Source organism: Ornithorhynchus anatinus, chromosome 6 (genome assembly GCF_004115215.2).
Source record: "Ornithorhynchus anatinus isolate Pmale09 chromosome 6, mOrnAna1.pri.v4, whole genome shotgun sequence".
Lineage (NCBI taxonomy): Eukaryota > Metazoa > Chordata > Mammalia > Monotremata > Ornithorhynchidae > Ornithorhynchus > Ornithorhynchus anatinus.
This window is the reverse complement of record NC_041733.1, coordinates 16,372,475-16,393,742: the sequence shown is the minus strand read 5'-3', so window position 1 is coordinate 16,393,742 and position 21,268 is coordinate 16,372,475. Positions and strand designations below refer to the sequence as shown.

General features: G+C 49.3%; 1 protein-coding gene across 6 annotated transcripts in view; it reads left to right on the top strand.

Moving 5' to 3' along the window:
• Positions 1-21,268, top strand: part of DGKK (diacylglycerol kinase kappa) — a 161,760-nt gene that overhangs the window by 107,485 nt on the left and 33,007 nt on the right. For all 6 annotated transcript variants that reach the window (XM_029067526.2, XM_029067527.2, XM_029067519.2 and 3 more), the window contains 10 exons: positions 5,754-5,916; positions 6,978-7,086; positions 10,300-10,439; positions 12,135-12,216; positions 13,012-13,080; positions 13,197-13,288; positions 14,187-14,286; positions 16,758-17,004; positions 19,443-19,547; positions 20,963-21,062. In XM_029067526.2, coding sequence (XP_028923359.1) covers positions 5,754-5,916; positions 6,978-7,086; positions 10,300-10,439; positions 12,135-12,216; positions 13,012-13,080; positions 13,197-13,288; positions 14,187-14,286; positions 16,758-17,004; positions 19,443-19,547; positions 20,963-21,062 — 1,207 coding nt within the window. The remainder of the gene's footprint in view (positions 1-5,753; positions 5,917-6,977; positions 7,087-10,299; positions 10,440-12,134; positions 12,217-13,011; positions 13,081-13,196; positions 13,289-14,186; positions 14,287-16,757; positions 17,005-19,442; positions 19,548-20,962; positions 21,063-21,268) is intronic.

The window sequence follows — 21,268 nt, the reverse complement described above, 5'->3', positions numbered from 1 at the left end:
ATTCATTGCCACTTAATAATAATAATAATTATGGTACTTGTTAACACTTACTAGTACCAGGCACTTTACTAAGCAGTGGGGTGGGTACAAGCAAATTGGGTTGGACACAGTCCCCGTCCCATGCGGGGGTCACAGAATCAATCCCCATTTTAAAGATGAGGTAACTGAGGCACTTCCCTGCTGTGTGACCTCAGTTCAAGGTCACACAGAAAGTCACTTCTCTATACCTCAGTTCCCGCACGTCTGCAAAATGGAGATTCAGTACCTGTTTTCCCTCCTACTTAGACTGTGAGCCCCTTGTGGGACCTGATTATCTTGTATCTACCCCAGTGCTTACTACAGTGCTTGACACTGAGGAAGCAGTTAACAAATACCAGAGTTATTACTAATAGTAGTGGTAAGCACTCACTAAATACCATTGATTTGGTCAGCTTCCCTGAATGCTATGATATCTTCAGGACCTGATTGCCACCCTGTCCAACTCTATTGTATTGTACTCTCCTAAATTCTTAGTGTAGTGCTCTGCCCATAGTAGGTATTTAATAAATGCCATTGATTGATTATTTATATTCCTATCTACCTGCCCCTCTTTGGGTTTTTTTTTCCCATGGTATTTGTTAAGCACTTACTATGTGCCAGGCACTGTGCTAAGCACTGGGGTAGATACAAGTTAATCAAGTTGGACATAGGCCATGTCCCACGTGGGGCTCACAGTCTTAATCCCCAATTTACAGGTGAGGTAGCTGAGGCACAAAAAAGTTAACTGGCTGGCCCAACATCGCACAGCAGACAAGTGGCGGAACTGGGATTAGAACCTGACGTCTCTATACTTCAGAGAAGCAGCGTGGCTTAGTGGAAAGAGCAGGAGCTTGGGAGTCAGAGGTCGGCGGTTCTAATCCCGCCTCTGCCGCCTGTCAGCTGTGTGACTTTGGGCAAGTCACTTCACTTCTCTGTGCCTTACCTACCTCATCTGTAAAATGGGAATTAAAACTGAGCCCCACCTGGGACAACCTGATGACCTTGTAATAATAATAATAATAATAATAATGTTGGTATTTGTTAAGCGCTTACTATGTGCCGAGCACTGTTCTCAGCGCTGGGGTAGGCATAGGGGAATCAGGTTGTCCCACGTGGGGCTCACAGTCTTAATCCCCATTTTACAGATGAGGGAACTGAGGCACAGAGAAGTTAAGTGACTTGCCCACAGTCACACAGCCGACAAGTGGCAGAGCTGGGATTCGAACTCATGAGCCCTGACTCCAAAGCCCGTGCTCTTTCCACTGAGCCACGCTGCTTCCAGCGCTTAGAACAATGCTTGGCACATAGTAAGCACTTAACAAATGCCATCATCATTATTATTATTATTATTAGACTGAAGGTTCGTTGTGGGAAGGGAACATGCCTACCAACTCTTGGTGTATTGTACTCTCCCATGTGCTTAGCACAATGCTCTATACCCAGTAAGTACTCAATACCATTGATTGATTGATCGTCCAAATCTTGAAGACTCGGAAGTAGCTAGAGGTGACTCCGACTTATATTAGGGCATTTGCTTTCTGGCTTAGGACTTCTCATTGCTCCACTCCTGTAACTAGATTCCAAGCAGGAGTTATGTAGGATAAGATCATGGACCCATCTACTTACCCAGTCACTTTCCTCAGCATTTTCCAGACCCATTCCTGTTAAGTTTACTGCCACCCTTTCTTCTGTGGGGAAACTGAGACCCAGAGAAACTCAGTAACTTATCTGAAACTACAGAATGAATCACTGCAGAGCTGGACTGAATTAGAAATGCTTCTGTACCTGTCTTTCCTGGAAGTTCCCACTGCTCAGCGGGAAAAACAGCACAAACTCCCAAGCCCACTCGGATGCTAAGTTGCAGGCTCCAAGCCGGCTCTCTATCCCTTTTTTCCCCTGAAGTAGTCAGCTCCTCACTGCTCCAGGATCATCTCTAATTTGCCCCGTTTTTGTTCAGCCATGATGCGGTGGGAATTGGCTTTTTCAAATCAGAGAGGCAGGACCATGCCTTGCCACGAGAAGCAACATAGCTAGTGGAAAGTGGCTTGGGAGTCAGAAGGACCTGTGTTGTAATCCTGGCTACACCGCTTGTCTGCTGTGTGATCATGGGCAAGTAACGGCACTTCTCTGGACCTCATTTACTTCATCTTTAAAACAGGGATTGAGACTGCAAGCCCTGTGTGCGACAGGGACTGTGTCCAATCTGATTATCTTACATCTCCCCTAGTGCTTAGTACAGTGCCTGGCACGCGGTAAGTGCTTAACAAATACCACATACACATAAAAAGGATCACATGGGACAAAGATGGTCTTGTCACCTCCTCCCTTATTTTCCTCAAAATGGGGCATATATTCTGCTCCTATCTTGGCTCCCAGTTGGAGTCTCTCTCTGAGGCTTTGGGAGCTTGCAGAAGGGAGTGCAGTGTTCGTGGCAGAACCACCACTAGCCCGTGCCCAAACCACTTGGAGGTGACAGTCCCTGCTGCTGCCGGGTAAGCAGAACATGGGTTCTAATCCCACTTGTCTGCTTGTGTGACCTTGGGCAAGTCACATCTCTGTGCCTCAATTCCCTCATCTGCAAAATGGGATACCTGTTTTGGGGGGTCGAGGGGAGCGGGGGTTAATGGTACTCGTTAAGCGCTTACTATGTGTCAAGCTCCAGAAATATTTTCCACCACCAGAAAATTTGACCAGAAGATTTGCTTTTCCCTGCTGTGGAAAATCCCAGAACATATCCCTGTGCAATTCAGTTCACTTCTCTGTGCCTCAGTTACCTCATCTGTAAAATGGGGATTCATCCTGTGAGGTCAATGTGGGACAGGGACTATGTCCAACTTGATTAGCTTGTATCTACTCCAGAGCTTAGAATAGTGCTTGGCACGTAGTAAGCGTTCAACAGGTACCATCCTATTCATCATCATCATCATCATTATCATTATTATATCCCTCTCCCCATCCTTGGGCCAAGGCTCCCTGGTTTCTTTTTTCGTGGCATTTGTTAAGCGCTCATTATGTGCCAAGCTGTTCTAAGCACTGGGGTAGATACATGTCTATCAGATTGGACAGAGTCCCTGCCCCACATGGGTCACACGGTCTGTCGGAGGGAAGAGGATTTGATTCCCATTTTACAGATGATGTAACTGAAGCTCAGAGAAGTGAAGCGACTTGCCAAAGGTCACACGGCAAGTAATCGACAGAGCTGAGATTAAAACCCAGGTCCTTCTGACTCCCAGGTCTGTGCTCGATCCATTAGGCCACGCTGCTTCTCAGTGCCGACGTGGTGCACCTGGGGATCCCCGGCACCCGAGAAGGTTGTAACCTCGGCCCACCCTCCCTCTGAACTCGCCCACCTCCAGTGTCTGCTGCCTGGCAATCAACAAGGGCACCACTGCCTCACCTCCGGGTGCCTCTGGGCGAGGGGGAGGTCGCCGCCATCCTCGATACCACTTCCGCCCCCGGGCCCCGCAGATCCTGTCGCGGGATGAACCCCGGGCCCACCGCCTTCTCAGTTGCAGCCTGGCTCCCCACGCCCGGGGAAGGCCCCGTGGGCGACTCGTGCCATCATCTGTTCCCCGAGCAGTGTCCCCACTCCCCCCTGCCTAGTTGAAAACAGGATGCCGGGCTCCCCTCGCCCTAAGCTTCCTGCCTTGGGGGCACGTAGGTGGCTGAAATCCCGCCTCTGCAGGGGACTAGGGTTTTGGGGCTTACTAAGAGCTTTTTCTCTCATTTTCTCATTCAGACTATTTTCTTACCATCCCCGATCTGCTGCGAGTGGCAGCAATCACATCAATAACCCTGGCAGAGGCTGAGGTTGCGGAGGCAGGAGCGTTAGAAGCTGCCTGTATGCCACTCTGCCAGGATAGCTCAGTCCTGACCTCCGCACCCACCTTTCCCTCCCCCCCCCACGCTCGCTTTCTCCTCTGGTTTTGGCCTGGGATTCCTCATCAGGGAAAAGCCCCCTTCTCCCATTCAAGGAGCTCTTCTCGAGCAGAGATGAGAGCAGAGGAACAGCGTGGCCAAGTGGAAAGAGTCCACGACAGGGAATCGGGAGATCTGGGTTCTAGCCCCGTCTTCACCCCTTGCCTGCTGTGTGACCTCGGGCAAGTCACTTAACTTCTCTGGGCCTCGGTTTCTTCATCTGTAAAATGGGGATTGAGTCCTGGTGCTCTGTCACCCTTAGACTGTGAACCCCATGTGGGACAAGGGCTGTATCTGATCTGATTGTATGTTTCTATAACAGCACCTAGCACAGTGCTTGCTCTATAATTATGGTAATAGTATTTGTTAAGCCCTTATTCTGTGCCAAGCACTGTACTGAGAACTGGTGTAAGATAAAAGTTTACCAGGTTGGACATAGTTCCTGACCCAATTGGGCTCATAGTCTAAGTAGGAGAGAGACCGGTGATTGAATTCCCATTTTACAGTTGAAGAAACTGAGGACCAGAGAAATGAAGTGACTTGCCCAAGGTCACACATCAGGCAAGTTGCAGCCAGGATTAGAACTCAGGCTTTCCGACTCTGATCCAGGTCGTTCCCCTAGGCTACTCTGATTTCCTAGAAATCGCTTAATACCACCATTATTAAATGTATAAGTAAATAAAGAAATAAATATTATGGTGTTCATTAATTGCTTACTGCGTGTCAAGCACTGTTCTAAACTCTGGGGTTAATCAGGTTGGATAGAGTCCCTATCCTATATGGTACTCACAGTACTCACAGTCTAAGTAGGAGAGGGAACGGGTATTGAATGCCTATTTCAGAGATGAGGAAAATGCAGTAAAGGGAAGTTAAGTGACTTGCCCTAGGTCACGCAGCTGGAGAGTGATGGAGTGGGGATTCATAATAATAATAACATTAATGATATTAAACACTTAGTAGTTCCAAGCACGGTGTTAAGTAGATACAAAATAACCAGATGCCACCTGGGGCTCACATTCCAAGTAGGAGGCAGAACTGAATCCCCATTTTGCAATCAGTCATCTATATTGAGCACTTAATATGTGCAGACCACTGACCTAAGTGCTTGGTAGAGTACAATATAACCGAATTAACAGACAGGTTCCCTGCCCATGTCGAGCTGCAGGTGAAGGAACTGAGGCACAGAGAAGTTAAGTGATTTGCTCAGGGTCATGCAGCAGGTGAGTGACGGAGCTGAGATTAGAACTCGGGTCCTCTGATTCCCAGGCCTGTGCTCTTTCCACTAGGTCACACTGCTTCTTAATGACTATTATTATTGAGCAGGGAACCCCAAGGACAGCTCAACTTAGACACATTTGACTCATTTGAGTTGTAGCGTAGAATGTTAATCTTGTCTCCCTGAGGCAAGGGTTTAGGAGAGTGAGACAGTTTGCTGCCTGCCCTCTCTCTCCCCCCATTCCCACTGTCTCTCCCTGTCTCCTTCGTCTCAGTGCTTCCCGTCTGTCTTTATCTCCGGAGCCTCACCAATATCTCTTGGGCCTAGTAGAGAAGCACACGGGCCTGGGAGTCAGAAGGACCTGGATTCTAATCCCAGCTCCGCTAGTTGTCTGCTACGAGACCTTGGGCAAGTTGCTTCACTTTTCTGGGCCTCGGTTCCCTCATCTGTTAAACGGGGATTAAGACTGTGAGCCCCACGTAGGACAGGGACTGTGTTCAACCTGATGATCTTGTGTCTACCCCAGGGCTTAGAAGAGTGCTTGACACGTATTAAGCCCTTAACGAATTCCATCGTCGTCATCGTTATTATTATCATTCAGGGTTTTGGAAAGCCACGTGCCCATCCTCGTGCTCCAGCCCGCTTCTCGCCTTTGTCAATTCCAAGAGTGGAGACAACCAAGGCGTCAAATTCCTCCGCAAGTTCAAACAGTTCCTCAACCCGGCCCAAGTCTTCGACCTGATGAATGGGGGACCTCACCTTGGGTAAGCCGGGAAGGTTGGGGGGAGGAGGGAGAGTGGAGGGGTGAAGGTGGGCTCACCCCTCAGTGCTTCGTCTCCTGTGGCCTACGGAGAAATGCAAGATCTGCTAGATTGTCAGTTCCTTGTGCTCTGCACACAGTTAGCGCTCAGTAAATGCGATCGAATGAAAGGAGGGATGGTGTCTTGGCCTTGCGGAGAAGCGGTACGGCCTAGCAGATAGAGCCTGGGAGTCAGGAGGACCTGGGTTCTAATCCTGGCTCTGTCACTTGTCTGCTGTGAGACTCTTCCCCCATTCGAAGCCCTACTGAAGGCTCACCTCCTCCAAGGAGTCTTCCCAGATTAAGCTCCCCTTTCCTCAGCTCCCCCTCCCTTCCGTGTCACCTCGACTCACTCCCTTTGCTCTTTCCCCTCTCTCCCCACCCCACAGCACTTATGTATATATATATATATATATATATATATATGTAATTCTATTTATTTATATTGATGCCTGTTTACTTGTTTTGATGTGTATATTTCTATAATTCTATTGTATTGATGCTTCTTTACTTGTGTCTCCCCCTTCTAGACTGTAAGCCCGGTGTGGGCAGGAATTTTGTCTCTCTATTGCTGAATTATACTTTCCAAGCGCTTAATACAGTGCTCTGCACACGGTAAGCGCTCAGTGAATATGATTGTATGAATTAATTAATTAATGGGCCACTCTTACCTCATCTGTAAAACAGGGATTAAGACTGTGAGCTTCATGTGGGACAGGGGCTGTATCAAATCTGATTTGCTGGTATCCACCCCAGCGCTTGGTACAGTGCCAGGCACATAGTAAGCGCTTAACAAATAACACAATTATTATGATCTCTATCATTCTCTAACAAGCGCATAGTACAGTGCTCTTCTCCCAGTAAGTGCTCAATCAATGCCATTGAATGATTGATTGATAAAGAGAAGCATAAGTCCCATGGCATCCATGCCAGTGTCACTGCCCTGGGACAAGCAGCGTGGCAGGAGACATTAATGGCAAATGGGTTCAAACCGGAAGACATCTTTTTTTCTCTCCCGTCTGCCAGGCTCCGGCTGTTCCAGAAGTTCTCCACGTTCCGGATCCTCGTCTGTGGCGGAGACGGCAGCGTGGGCTGGGTTTTATCTGAAATTGATACCTTGGGGCTGCACAAACAGGTGGGTGTCGGTCAAGAGGACCATGTTGGGGGGGAAAAACCCACTGAGAAAGAGAGCAGCCAGAAGGAACAGACCCTCTAGGTAGGAAAGGCCACACCTGCATAAAAGAATTATACCCTCTCCGGAAGCACCACAGTCTAGTGGAAAGACCACGGGCCTGGGAGGCAGAGGACCTGGGTTGGAATTCCAACTCTGCCAACTGCTTTTTGGGTCACCTCGGACAAGTCACTTGACTTGAGAAGCAGCGTGACCTAACGGGTAGATCACGGACCTTGGATTCGGCAGGACCTGAGTTCTAATCCCAGCTCTGCCACTTGTCTACTGAGTGACCTTGGACCACTCACTTCATTTCTCTGAACATCAGTTCCCTCATCTGTAAAATGGGGATTGAGACACATCAGTTCCCTCATCTGTAAAATGGGGATTGAGACTGTGAGCCCCACATGGGAGGGGGATTGTGTCCAACTCAATTTGCTTGTATCTGCCCCAGTGCTTAGTATAGTGTCTGGCACATAGTAAGTGCTTAACAAATACCACGATTATAATAATTATAATTATTATTATCATCATCTACTGTACCTCAATTTCCTCAACTGTAAAATGGGGATTCAATACCTGTTCTTACTTAGACTGAGTCCCATGTGAGGCAGGGTCTGTGTCTCCGACCTGATTAACTTGTACCTAACCCAGTGCTTAGAACGGTGCTTGACCCACAGTAAGCACTAAACAAAAGCCATAATAAAAATAAAATTCCAAACAAGCCAACTGGAATAAGAAATAACTTTGGGAGAAACACCCAACCCGAGGGTGAAAATGGAGCCCAACCTGGCTGCTCTGAAGGTCCCTTGGATTTCAGAATTTTCCGATTTCAGGCAGGTTGGGCTCAGCCAAGACTGGGAGATTTCTGACCCAGGTCCTAGTTCTATCAGAAGGAGGGGATTTCTAGAGGCCGTGGTGGTAGGGAGGGGGGACTCCAGGAATCAGAGCGGAAATCAGCAGGTTGGCAGTGCCCGGTTCTCCCTCACCACCAACTTTGCTGCCTCGATTTGATTGCGTTGCCACTTGGCAGGGTTTTGGCTTTGTCATCTGTAAAGCGGGAAAAATATTTGCCTCCTGCCTACATCTTATTAAAGCAGGTGTGCGGATTAAACAACAAATCCCACTCGCCTGGCCCAGACACTTGCCTTAGATGGTGGAGCCAAGAGAAGCCGTGTGGCTCAGTGGAAGGAGCCCGGGCTTTGGAGTCAGAGGTCATGAGTTCAAAAATCCCGGCTCTGCCACTTGCCAGCTGTGTGACTGTGGGCAAGTCGCTTCACTTCTCTGTGCCTCAGTTACCTCATCTGTAAAATGGGGATGAGGTCTGTGAGCCCCACGTGGGGCAACCTGATTCCCCTGTGTCTACCCCAGCGCTTAGAACAGTGCTCTGCACATAGTAAGCGCTTAACAAATACAAAAAAAAAAAATGTCCGGGAGCCTGTGGGAGAAACGAGGGTCTAAGCACCTTGTGGGCAACGGCCATTATTAGTCAGTCAGTAGTATTTATTGAGCACTTACGGCGTGTGGCTCACCGTACTCAGCATGGGCCTCGCAGTCAAAGGAACCGGGTTCTAATCCCGGCTCGGCCCTTCCCTGCTGTGTGACCTTGGGCAAGTCGCTTCGATTTCTGTCAGATTCCTCATCTGTAAAATGGGGATGTAAATAGCTGTTCTCCCTCCTACTTAGCTGGTGAGATCCATGGTACTAGGGACCGTGTCCAACTTTGACACGTAGCAAGTGCTTAACAAATGCAACCCCAGCTGTGTGAGGTGAGGGAGTGCAGGGAGGGTGTGGGAGAGCCCTGGCTGTGTGTGGTGAGAGCTCAGGACTAGCTTGGGCAAGCCCTGGCTGTGTGAGATGGGGGGAGCAGCACAGGATTGGCATCTGGGAGCCTTGGCTGTGTGAGATGGAGATGAGGCATTAATCCAAGAGATTTATAATACTCCATGGCAGGCATGAAGCCCGTAAGACCGAGCCCTTTGAGGGAGAGTGTGAGTGAGAAGATGACCTCCTGATACCCTGACTGGAAACCAACCTTTGATCTCCCTGACTACTCTCTCTCTCTGCCCTCCTCTGCCCTTCTCCGAGTCAGAAGACCCTCCTTTCCATTCACATTCTCCACAAAAGCCAGCACCCAGGAGGTGGTTTCTGAAAGGCAGAGACGGGGGCAGAGGGAGAGGGTGGAGGCAGCCCTCCTCCGTGGAGTGAAGATGCCTTGATAAATTCTCTGGCATCTTAGAATTCTCAAATTCCTTAGGCTGTGAGCCCCCTGTAGTATAAGAACTGTTCCATCTGCCTCTCTGTCCCAACACTTGGCACGTTGAAGCAGCGTGGCCTAGTGGAAAGAGTGTCAGAGAACGTGGGTTCCAATCCCAGCTCCGCTACATGTCTACTGAGTGACCCTGGGCAAGTCACTTAACTTCTCTGTGCCTCAGTTGCCTCATCTTTAAAATGGGGATTAAGCCAGTGAGCCCCACGTGGGAAAGGCACCGTGTCCGACCTGACTACCTCGTATCTACCCCAGAGCTTAGAACAGTGCTTGGCGTATAGTTGCCGCTTAACAAATGCCACAATGATTATTATTATTATTGTTATTTGAAAGAGCCTGGTCCTGGGAGTCAGGATTTGGCATCTAATCCCAGCTCCGCCACTTGTCTGGTGCCTGACCTTGGACATGTCAATTAACTTAGAGAGACAATTAGAGAAGCAGCGTGGCTCAGTGGAAAGAGCACGGGCTTTGGAGTCAGAGGTCATGGGTTCGAATTCCGGCTCGGTCACTTGTCAGCTGTGTGACTTTGGGCAAGTCACTTAATTTCTCAGTGCTTCAGTTACCTCATCTGTAAAATGGGGATGCAGACTGTGAGCCCCACGTGGGACAACCTGATTTCCCCTGTGTCTACCCCAGCGCTTACAACAGTGCTCGGCACATAGTAAGCGCTTAACAAATACCAACATTATTATTATTAACTGCCTCAGCTTCCTCATCTGTAAAAAGGGGAATCAATACCTGTTCTATCCTCCTCTTAGATCTCGAGTCCTCTGTGGGACAGGGACTCCCAGTTTTTATCTACCCCAGTGCTCAGTGCTTGGCACCTCGTAGGGGCCGAACAAACACCGCAGGTATTGTCATCACCATCATCCAGGTGGGCCTGAAGTGTGACTCTCTTCTGCTTGCAGTGTCAACTGGGGGTCCTGCCCCTGGGCACTGGCAATGACTTGGCCAGGGTCCTGGGCTGGGGGAGCCTCTGTGATGACGATGCCCAGCTCCTGCAGATCCTCGAGAAGTTGGAACGGGCCACCACCAAAATGCTGGACAGGTGAGCGGTATGGCCGGGCCTGGGAACCTGAGGGCCTGGTACAGAGTAACCACTTAACGAATGCCATAATAGAAAATATCCTCTAACCAAAGCTCATCTCATCCTAGTAGAAGCTTAATCATCCCTCCTCCAGAACCCCTGGGAATAGAGAGAAATCTGCCAGGTTCCTGGGGAGAGATGTTTTCTCGGTCTTTGAGATGGTGATGATGCCTTTGACCCTGAAATTGGTGGTGGGTGGTAGTGAGAGGGGATGGAGAGGGAAAGGGAGATGAGCGAATGGCTGATTGTGCAGGTGATCTTTTAGAGACATTCATGCCCCTCCTGCTTCCACTTTGGGTGGTGGGGAGTTGGCCCCAGTTTGGGTCTTTGGACGGGGAGAGATGGAGCTGGGGAGAACTCTGCGAGACAAATCACTTCCCTCTATCGGGGCCTCTGCCCGCACCCTCCCCGGAACCATGAGAGCCCTGGGGACTATCGCCACTCTCCCAGTCGAGATTTGATCCAGGTGGGCAACAGCTCCGAGAAAGTCAGGCAATCAATCTATCCATCTGTGGCATCTATCGAGCGCTTCCTTTGTGCAGAGTACTTTACGGAAGGCTTGAACGTGCCTTGCAGATGGAAGCAGCCCGGCTTAGTGAAAAGAGCACGAGCTTGGGAGTCGGAAGTCATGCGTTCTAATCCTGGCTCTTCCACTTGACAGCTGTGTGACTTTGGGCAAGTCACTTAACTTCTCTGTGCCTCAGTTACCTCATCTGTGAAATGGGGGTTAAAATAAAAAAAATAGTGGTATCTGTTAAGCGCTTATTATGTGCGAAGCACTGTTCTAAGCGCTGGGGGATACAAGGTGATCAGGTTGTCCCACGTGGAGCTCACAGTTTTAATCCCCATTTTACAAATGAGGTAACTGAGGCACAGAGAAGGTAAGTGACTTGCCCAAAGTCGCACAGGTGGCAAGCAGCGGCGCCGGGATTAGAACCCACGACCTCTGACTCCCAGGTCCGGGCTCTTTCCACTGAGCCACGCTTAAGACTGTGAGCCCCACGTAGGACAACCTGATTGCCTTGTATCTACCCCAGTGCGTGGGAAGCAGGGTGGCTCAGTGGAAAGAGCACAGGCTTGGGAGTCAGGGGTCATGGGTTCGAATTCCGGCTCTGCCACTTGGCAGCTGTGTGACTATGGGCAAGCCACTTAACTTCTCTGTGCCTCAGTTACCTCATCTGTAAAATGGGGGTGAAGACTGTGAGCCTCACATGGGACAACCTGATTACCCTGTATCTACCCCAGAACTTAGAACAGTGCTCTGAACTTAGTAAGTGCTTAACAAATACCAACATTATTATTATTATTATTAACAATGCTTGGCACATAGTAAGCACTTAAATACTATCATCATTATTATTATTATCATTATTATTATCCTTACAGGCTGATGTTCCTCTCTCACTCTTTGGGGTGTCAGTGCCCCAAGGGGAAGTGTCCACTTTCTCCGGCCTTTATGCCCGGCGTGGGCACATGGGCTCGAGATGCCGTGGCGGTCATGAATGCCATCATTGGCTTTCCTCTCGACTGTAAACTCTTTGTGGACATGGAATGTGTCTGTTTACTGTTATTTTGTACTCTCCCAAGAGCTTAGTACACTGCTCTGCATATGGTAAGTGCTCAATAAATACGACCGAATGAGTGAATTTCCTCCAGGTGGAGTGTGATGACCTATGAGTCGCCAAAGCAGTCGCCCCCACCCATCAAAGAGGAGGAGAATGGAGATTCCAACCCACAGGTAGGTCGCCTCCTGACTGAACCCCTCAAATCCCTCCTCCGAGAAGGGGGAGAAGGAGCTCTCAGGTTCAAGAGGTACCAGGTGGGAAGCAGTAAGGACTAGTGGGAAGACCTTGGGCCTAGGAGTCGGAGGACCTGGGTTCTAAACCCAGCTCTGCCACTTATTTGCTGTGCCTCGATTCCTTCATCTGCAAAATGGGGATTCAGTGCCTGTTTTCCCTCCTACTTAAACTGGGAATCCTATGTGGGACCAGATTATCTTGTATCTACCCCAGCACTTAATACAGTACTTGGCACACAGTTAGTGCTTAATGAATATTGTCATTATTATGATTACTATTACTGTTATTATTATCATTATTATTATCATACCTCTTCTCCCTCCTACTTAGACTGTGAGTCCCATGTGGGACATGAACTGTGTCCAACCTGTTTATCTTATATCTACTCCAGGCCTTAGTTCAGTGTTTGGCACGTAGTAAGCACTTAACAGCATTATTATTGTTATTATTATATCTGTTCTCCCTCCTACTTAAACTGTGAGCCTCACGTGGGACACAGACTGTCCTATCTTGTCTCTACCCCAGAGCTTAGTACAGTGCTTGGCAAAGCAAGCGCTTAGTAAGTGCTTAACAAAGACCGCAATTATTTAGCCAAATTGAAGGCCCAGTTTGCTAGCCATCTGAGAAGTCTAAGAGGGACGAAGGCTCAGAAGGGGAAGTCTGGACTTTAGTGATGGCTCAGAAGTGTCTGGGAGACTGACACCTCTGATACTTGATTCCCAATCTTTCCTAAGCGAAACGAAGAGAAGAAACAGTTGGGGAGTGTGGAGGACCTGACCAAGGTCACTGTGGAGAAGAAACAGGTGAGGGGGTGGTGGGGAAGGGGGCACCAGAGTGGAGAAGGGGAGGGAGATGGTGTCCAGGGGACAGCTAGGATGGCGTCCACAGGAATGTCCTCGTCCCCACTGTGCCCGTCCAGGTCCAGATGTCTCACTACGCTGACTCGGTGGCCTTCCATCTGGCCAAGATCCTAGAGTCGGACAAGCACTCAGTGGTGATCGCCTCGGCCAGGTCAGTCTCCCGGCCTGCACCCCCTTCCTCCCCCACCACTTCCTGTCTCTGTCGTCGCTCTCCATAGTGGAGTCAAAGTCCCCGGAAAACTTGCAGATGGTTTAACAGGACGACCAATGGCTCATAAAACATTCCCACGCTGGGTGATTCATCCGAGGGCAGAGAGGGTGCGGGAACAGCTCCGTGGGTCATACTTTCCACTTCCAATCAAATTCTTACTTGCCCGAAGCCAGGTTTCTCTGAGGCCCAACCTCAGTTCTTTTCGGCTCTAGCCCAGTGGACCTCTGCTAATATAACGGACTGAGTGAAGTGTTGGGGATCAGATGCTGGAATTGTAGGGGCCGTCCGGGATTTAGGCCCCAACGTAATTATTTTCCAGAACCTAGGAGGATGGTGAGGGGCACCTTGGAGGGGCTGGACATCCGGTGTGGAAAGCAGGAAGGGCAGACCACAGAACCAGTCCTGCTGATTGTGCCTAGAGACGGGTGGGGGTGAAGAGAGAACTGAATGACGGAATCCTGAACTTGGGCTTGAGCCTAAGGAGTTTGGGATCCAGATTTAGAGGAAGGAAGCGGGTAAGGCCCAAGGATGTTAATCTCCCTGAATGGAATTTTCCTAAGATTCAGGCCCAAGTGCCCAAATTAGGACCAGCTCGGGAAAAATCCCCATGGTGACCAGCACGGGGAACCCGGTGGGATGGGTGGGAGCACTCAGGATCAGGTGGGCGGGAGCACTCAGGGTTGGATGGGTGGGAGTACTCAATCTCGTGTGTGTGACTTTTCCCTCCTTAAGCCCTAGCATTTGACACTGCCACCCATTAGGTTGGCAAGGCTGGAGTGGGCTGACCCTGGGTAGGGTCTCAGACCCGAGGGCTTCTCTCTTCATCACCCTTCCGTAGGTTTCTGTGCGGGACGGTGAACGACTTTGTGGCAGAAGTCGGCAAAGCCTACGAAAGGGCCACGGAGAACAAGCAGGAGGCCGAGGCGATGGCCAGGAAAGTAAGTCCCTCTGCGTTCCCCGTTCTCACCCGGTTTTGTGAACCTGGTGGCCTCACGTGGGGCAGAGGAGAGAAGTGACGGATCCACGGAAGGCGGGGTGTCTCCATCCCTGGAGGCTGCAGAACAAACGGGGCGCTCATTCCATCCACGGTCACCGAGAGAGAAGTGAGGCAGTGGCTCTCTCCGGACCCCACCGGCATCTGATTTCCCCTAGACAGAAGGTTCCTGTATTCCTATCCTGTTGTGGAACTCTCTACCTCCTCCAGAGAGGCAGTGTGGCCTAGTGGAGAGAGCACAGAACAGGAAGGCAGAGGATGTGGGTTCTAATCCCGGCTCTTCCACTTGCCTGCTGAGTGATCTTGAGCAAGTCATTTAATTTCTCTGAGCCTCAGTCTACTAATCTTTAAAATGGAGATTCAATACCTGTCCTCTCTCCCACTTAGACTGAGAGTCCCATCATCATCAGTGATAATTACTGAGTGCTTACTATGTGCAGAGCACTGTAATAAGCGCTTAGGGGAGTACAGTACAACCCATGTGGGTCAGGGACTGGGTCCAATCTGATTATCTTGAATCGGCCCCAGTGCTTAGCATATAGTAAGAGTGTATCAAGTGCCAGAATCATCATCCACCCTGTATCATCTCTTCAAGCGTGCTCTCTTGAAAAGCCCAGAGAAGAGATTTTTCATTTACATGAAATTAAAATTGGAAGGGACCACTCTAGACTGTAAGCCTGTTGTGGGCAGGGAACGTCTACCAGCTCTGTTAAATTCTACTCTCCCAAACACTTAGAATAGTGCTCTGCACACAGTAGGTGCTCAATGAGTATCCGTTGAAAATCATAGTTATTGTGTGCAGAGGACTGTACTAAGCGTATACCGATATAACGGGCATATTCCCTGCCCACAGTGAGCTTACAGCCTAGAAGGAAATGAATACACTCGATGGATTGAACGATTGACCACTTGCTGTCTTCTTGACCAGACCCCTGCCTCCACAAAGATGGGTGACTAAACCTTTCCAACAGAAAAATACCTACCAGAGTTGCCAAAGAGGTCGTCCACTTTCCTCTGCCCCGGTGACACTCTCGTTAAAATCCTGGGCCCACTTATATTCAGTCCACTTTTCCAAAAACCTAGCAAAACTGGAGAGCATCCAGAGAAGAGAGCGAAAGGGGTGGAAGATTAGTCCCAGGAGGAAAGACGAATGGCTCTGGGATTCTTCGACACAGATAAGAGAGGGCTAAGGGCTGCCTTGATAGCCGTTAATGATGGGAAATTCCCAGGGATGAAGGCGTCTGTCGGTTCATGAGAAGTTTAGCTAAATTTGTGGCTGAGGAGACCAAACCGGGTTGCCGGGAGGAACGCCGGGGATGTTGGATGATGCATCCAGAGCCATAAAGAAGGTCACTTTTCCTTCAATCCCTGCGAATGTCCTATTGCTGCTGTTGGAGGCGGCAGCCCCGACTGGATGGGTCGTTGGTGTGACTCAGCATGAGTAAGGCCACTGCTATGTCCGTCGAGGGTCTGAAGGGTTTTGACGGGAAGGGTTTTGACGGGAAGGCGGCTGACTGGTTGCCACTGAGAACTGAAGGGAAAATGGCTCGGATCCAGGCAGGAGCACAGAGAGATGTCAATTGCCGACCCACTGGCATGGGCTACCGGGAAAGGATGTCGTGTCCTTCCTTGGTGATCTTCTCGAAAAGATCTTGAGAAGCAGCGTGGCCTAGTGGAAGGAGCACGGGCTTAAGAGTCAGGAGACCGGGCTTCTAATCCCAGTTCTGCCACTTGCATGTGTGACCTTGGGCGAGTCACTTCTCTTCTGTGTGCCTCTCTTTCCTCACCTGTAAAATGGAAATTAAATATCTAGTGTCCTACTTTGACTGTGAGCCCAATGTGGAACAAGGAGTGTGTTCAATCTGATTATCTTGTGTTTTATCCCAGCACTTTGCATAGAAAGCGCTTAACAAATACCATTACTATTATCATCATTTTTACTATTTACGTGCTAAACAAATACCATTTTTTTATATTGTATCTAACCTAGCAGTTAATACAGAATTGGAACATAGTAAGTGCTTAACAAATATCACCGTTATTATTATTATTAAAAAAAATAGATGGTTTATTTGTTCATTTATGTGGAGGCAGGGGCCTGGCCCAGATGATCTCTCGAGGTCCGTTCCAGTCCTAGGGTTCGGTGAGAGGATCATTTGTCAGAGATAATGATTTTTTCCCCTCCCTGATCCCTTCCCCAAATGTGAACCGCTTGACTCTGAACACTCCCTCATTCCCTCTGTCCTTGACTCTCCCATCTCTCTTGGTCCTGGGTTCCTGAATCTCAGGCTCCCTGTTCCATCTTCTCCAGTCATCTCCTACTCTGGCCCCCACCCCTCCACCTTCCAGGCTCTCTCTCTCCCACGCCCCCACCTCCTCCACACCTCACCTCTCGTTGCTCCCCCTGCTCTGCAGTGCGCGATGCTGAACGAGAAGCTCGATTCGCTGGTGCGAGAGCTGAACGAGGAGGCCCAGGCAACTGTGGTCCCCGAGGGGAGCTCACAGGCCTCTCTGAGCAGCCCCGAGGCCGCCGAGAGCAACAAAGAGGGCGGCATCAACCCCAGCCCCGGGCCCCGGATCTTCAAATCCAAGGAGCAGCTGATGCTGAGAGCTAACAGCCTCAAGAAGGCCTTGAGACAGATCATTGAACAAGCAGAGAAAGGTAAGGAGAAGCAACGGGGTCTAGTGGTTAGAGCATGGGCCTGGGAGTCAGAGGACCTGGGTTCTAATCCTCGCTCCGCCACTCGTCTTCTGTGTGACTTTAGGTAAGGCACTTCACTTATCTTTGCCTCAGTTCCCCCATCTGTAAAATGGGGATTAAGACTGTGAGCCTCATGTGGGACAGGAACTGTGCCCAGCCTGATGATCTTGTATCTACCCCAGGACTTAGAACTGTGCTTGGCACATAGTATAAGCACTGAGCATCATTAAAATAAAATAAAACAAAAAGGACCTCAGCTGCCTGGGTTAGGAACAAAGAAGGATCCCTGAGGTTTCCAGTAAAAGTAGATTCTGGGTGGGAGAACAGTTCTTTTTTCTTTTTTTTTTTTTTTAAAGACCCTCCTAGACAGCACTGGGAAATCACCCAACACCATTTTGCCCTGCCTATTCTTGTCAATCAATCAGTAATATTTATTTATATAGAGCATTGGACTAAATGCTTGGGAGAATACAATAGAGTCAGTAGCCTTGCTCCCCACCCTCAAGGAGCATCTGGTATCTCTGCAAGATTGACAAGCATTCGGTTTTTTGCAACGTGGCCAGGTGTTGGGGATAGAATCTGGGAGCCTTCACATTTTGTTGGCACCAGTGACCTCAAGCCCGATGTCCTCGGCCCCTGTCTCTCCTTTCCCTGGACGATAGCCCGGAGGCCCTAATTCCATGGACAGCGCTCCTCGGAAATTAATGCTGCTAATCCCGCTCACCTTCACCGGCCATTGATTTTTCCATCTCCTTCTGACTGGCTCCTCCGCACCTCCCAGACCCTGGCCACTGTTCGCTGTAAATTGTGTCTTTCACAGAGCAGCAGGAGCACGCTGTTGCCCCCCTGCACATTTTAATCAGACAAGAAGTATAGCGGCAGCCCCTGATCGATGGTTGCTGCCTCCTGTCCGGTGTAGATTTCGCCCCCCTAACTCCTCACCTCCAGAAAGGCTGTGTGGCCTCGACCTCACTGAACGGTTTCCTCTCTGGAGGCTGCTGCTTCTGGTTACTACCTGTCTGGGCTGTTAACAAGAAAATGCAGGGGGTTGGGAGGACAAAGCTTTTTCCCGTGTTCAATTTTTTGCCTTATTCAAGGCCCTGTCAGCACAAACCAAAGGTGTGTCCTTGTCCTGCTTGGGATGTGAAGCGATGTGGCCTAATGAAAAGAATTCGGGATGGGGAGTCGAATCCTCGCTTCTGCCACTTGCCTGTGCTGTGATCTTGGGAATAATAATAATAATGGTACTTGTTAAGCACTTACTGTGTGCCAAGCACTGTTCTGAGCACTGGAGTAGATACAAGTTAATGAGGTAGGACACAGTCCCTGTCCCACATGGGGCTCACGCTCTTATCCCCATTTTACAGTAGAGATAACAGAAAAATTGTGACTTTCCCAAGGTCACCCAGCAGACATGTGGAAGATCCAGGATTAGAACCCAGGTCTTTGCTCTCACCACTGGGCCACACTGCTTCCTAAATAGTATTTGTTAAGCGCTTACTATGTGCCAGCCACTCTACTAAGCACTGGAGTGGATACAGGCAGGTTTGACACAGTCCCTGGTCTATAGGGGCTCACAGCCTTAATCCCCATTTTACAGATGAGATAACTGAGACCCAGAGAAATGAAGTGACACAGTAGACAAGTGGCAGAGCTGGGATTAGAACCAGTTCCTTAAAACTTCCAGGCCTACGCTCCGTCCTCTAGACCATGCTGCTCATTTAGGGCCTCTGTGCCTCGGTTTCCTCATCTGAAAATGAGGATTAAATATCTGTTCTTCCTCACCCTTGGACTGGGAACCTCATGAGGGACAGGGAGTGAATCTAATCAGTTATGCAGTTAATCTGCTCTGATTGAATTACGTCTACCCCAGTGCTTAATACAGTGCTTGGCACCCAGCAAGGGCTAAATAATCTCACAGATCTTCATGAGAAGATCTTCTTTATAATGGTATTATTTCTCAATGAGTACCATTGTGTGCCGAACATTGTATTAAAAACTTGGGAGAGTAGCGTACAACAGACAAGATACTCATTCCCTGCTCACGATGAATTTGCAGCCTAGGGGGCTTCTTGAAAAGCAGTGTTGTCTAGTGGAAAGAGCGTGAGCCTTGAGAGTCTGGAGCTCTAGATTCTGGCCCAAATCTGCATGCTGTGTGCCCTTGGGTAAGTCACTTCATTTCTCTGTGCCTCAGTTTCTTCATCTGTAAAATGGGTGGGAAATACCTGTTCTCCCTCCTATTTAGATTCTATGCCCCACGTGGAACAAGGACAGTGTGCAACGTGATAAAATCGCAGCTATCCCATAGCTTGGCACACAGTGAGTGTTTAAGAAATACCACAGTTATAATTATTACCAGAGACTCTAAGCTCCTCCCCGCTCTCTCTCTTCCTCTGTAGCTATTGATGAACAAAACAAGCAGACGCAAGCGTATCAGAACACACCCTCCTCCTCGCTCAAGAAGGAGAGCTCAGAAGATTTCAACAAGGAATCTGAAAGACTCAGTAAGGACTCATCTTGGTCTTTTCCCTATTTCACCCTCTCTGGGTTGAAGGGTTTGAGCTTTTCTGTCTCTGTCTTTGTCTCTCTTGCCCTCTGTCTCTTCCTTTCCCTATGTCTCTTTCTCTTCCCTTTATCACTCAAAGATTCACCAGTAACCTTGTGGAAAACGTCCATGAACGCGGCAGACGGATCACCAGCCCATTTAGCGTTCTGTCCGTGCCCAGGAAAACCTGCCAGGGCAGGAGTATTGGCCATTTGGAAGCCAGATTTGTTGAAGATACCAGAATAGATTATCGGATTTAATCTCACAATCAGGAAGAGGAAGGAGACCAAAGTGTAAACCTGAAGAAAGTCATTGAATTTGGCCGTTTGACGTAGCCCAAACTCCAGAGAGTCAATCTGAGCCAGCAAATCTCTAGCATGAGCGCTTGGACTCAATCAGTCAATCCATGGTGTTTATTAAGCGCTTACTATGCGCAGAAAACTGTACTAAACCCTTGAGAGAGTGTAATACCATAGAGTTGGAAGACGTGATTCCCTACCCCTCAAGGAGCTAACAGTCTACAGGGAAGTCTGATGGGTTGGCCCACCCATTGAGTGGTTGAGAAGCAACCTGGCTCAGTGGAAAGAGCCCGGGCTTGGGAGTAAGAGGTCATGGGTTCAAATCCCAGCTCTGCCACTTGTCAGCTGTGGGACTGTGGGCAAGTCACTTCACTTCTCTGGGCCTCAGTTCCCTCATTTGTAAAATGGGGATTAACTGTGAGCCTCACGTGGGACAACCTGATTAACCTGCATCTACCCCAGTGCTTAGAACAGTGCTCTGCACATAGTAAGCGCTTAACAAATACCAACATTATTATTCCTTTAGAATGTAAGCTCCTTGTGGGCAAGATGCCTGTCTACCAACTCTGTTCTATTCTACTCTTGAAAGCGCCTAGTACAGTGCTCTGCTAAGAAACAGAAGGACCAGGAATCAGAAGGCCCAAGGTTCTAATCCTGGCTTCGCCACATGTCTGCTGTGACCTTGAGCAAGTCTCTCAACTTCTCTGGGCCTCAGTTACCTCATCTGTAAAATAAGGATGAAGAGTATGAGCAACTGTGTCCAACCTGATTAACTTGTAACTATCCCAGTGCTTCAAAGTGCCTGGCACCTAGTAAGCGCTTAACAAGTGCCATAATAATTATTATTATCATTATTATGCAGCAAGTGCTCAGTAAATATATCATGGATTGACTGAAGTCTGTGCAGTATTATGGGAGGGTAGCGGGTGGACAGTGAAGGAGTTGATTGGAGTCTGCGTGAGGGTGAGCGCGTGGACAAGAGAGGAGTTGATTAAAGTCCATGGGACAGTGAGCGGGTGGATAGCGGAGGATAGCGGGCTGGACCGATTCGAGGTGACGCTTGTCTTTGAACCAGATTCCCGCCGAGGCACGGTGTCCTCCACCACGTCGTCAATCTTTCTGGACCGACCGGATGGCTTCAGTTCGGTCCACTTCACCGAAGATCCCAACACTATGTAAGTCTGAATGCGGTCACCCCCCCGGGGGAAACTCAGCCCTTCTCTGCAGAATGTGGTGCCCGGGAAATCACACTGCAGTGGGTCTTCGGTTCCGCCGAAGGTGCTGCAGAGAGTTAGAGCTCATTACCGTGCAGAGATTTATTCATTCATTCATCCAGTTGTATTTATGGAGTGCTTACTGTGTACAGAGCACTGTGCTAAGC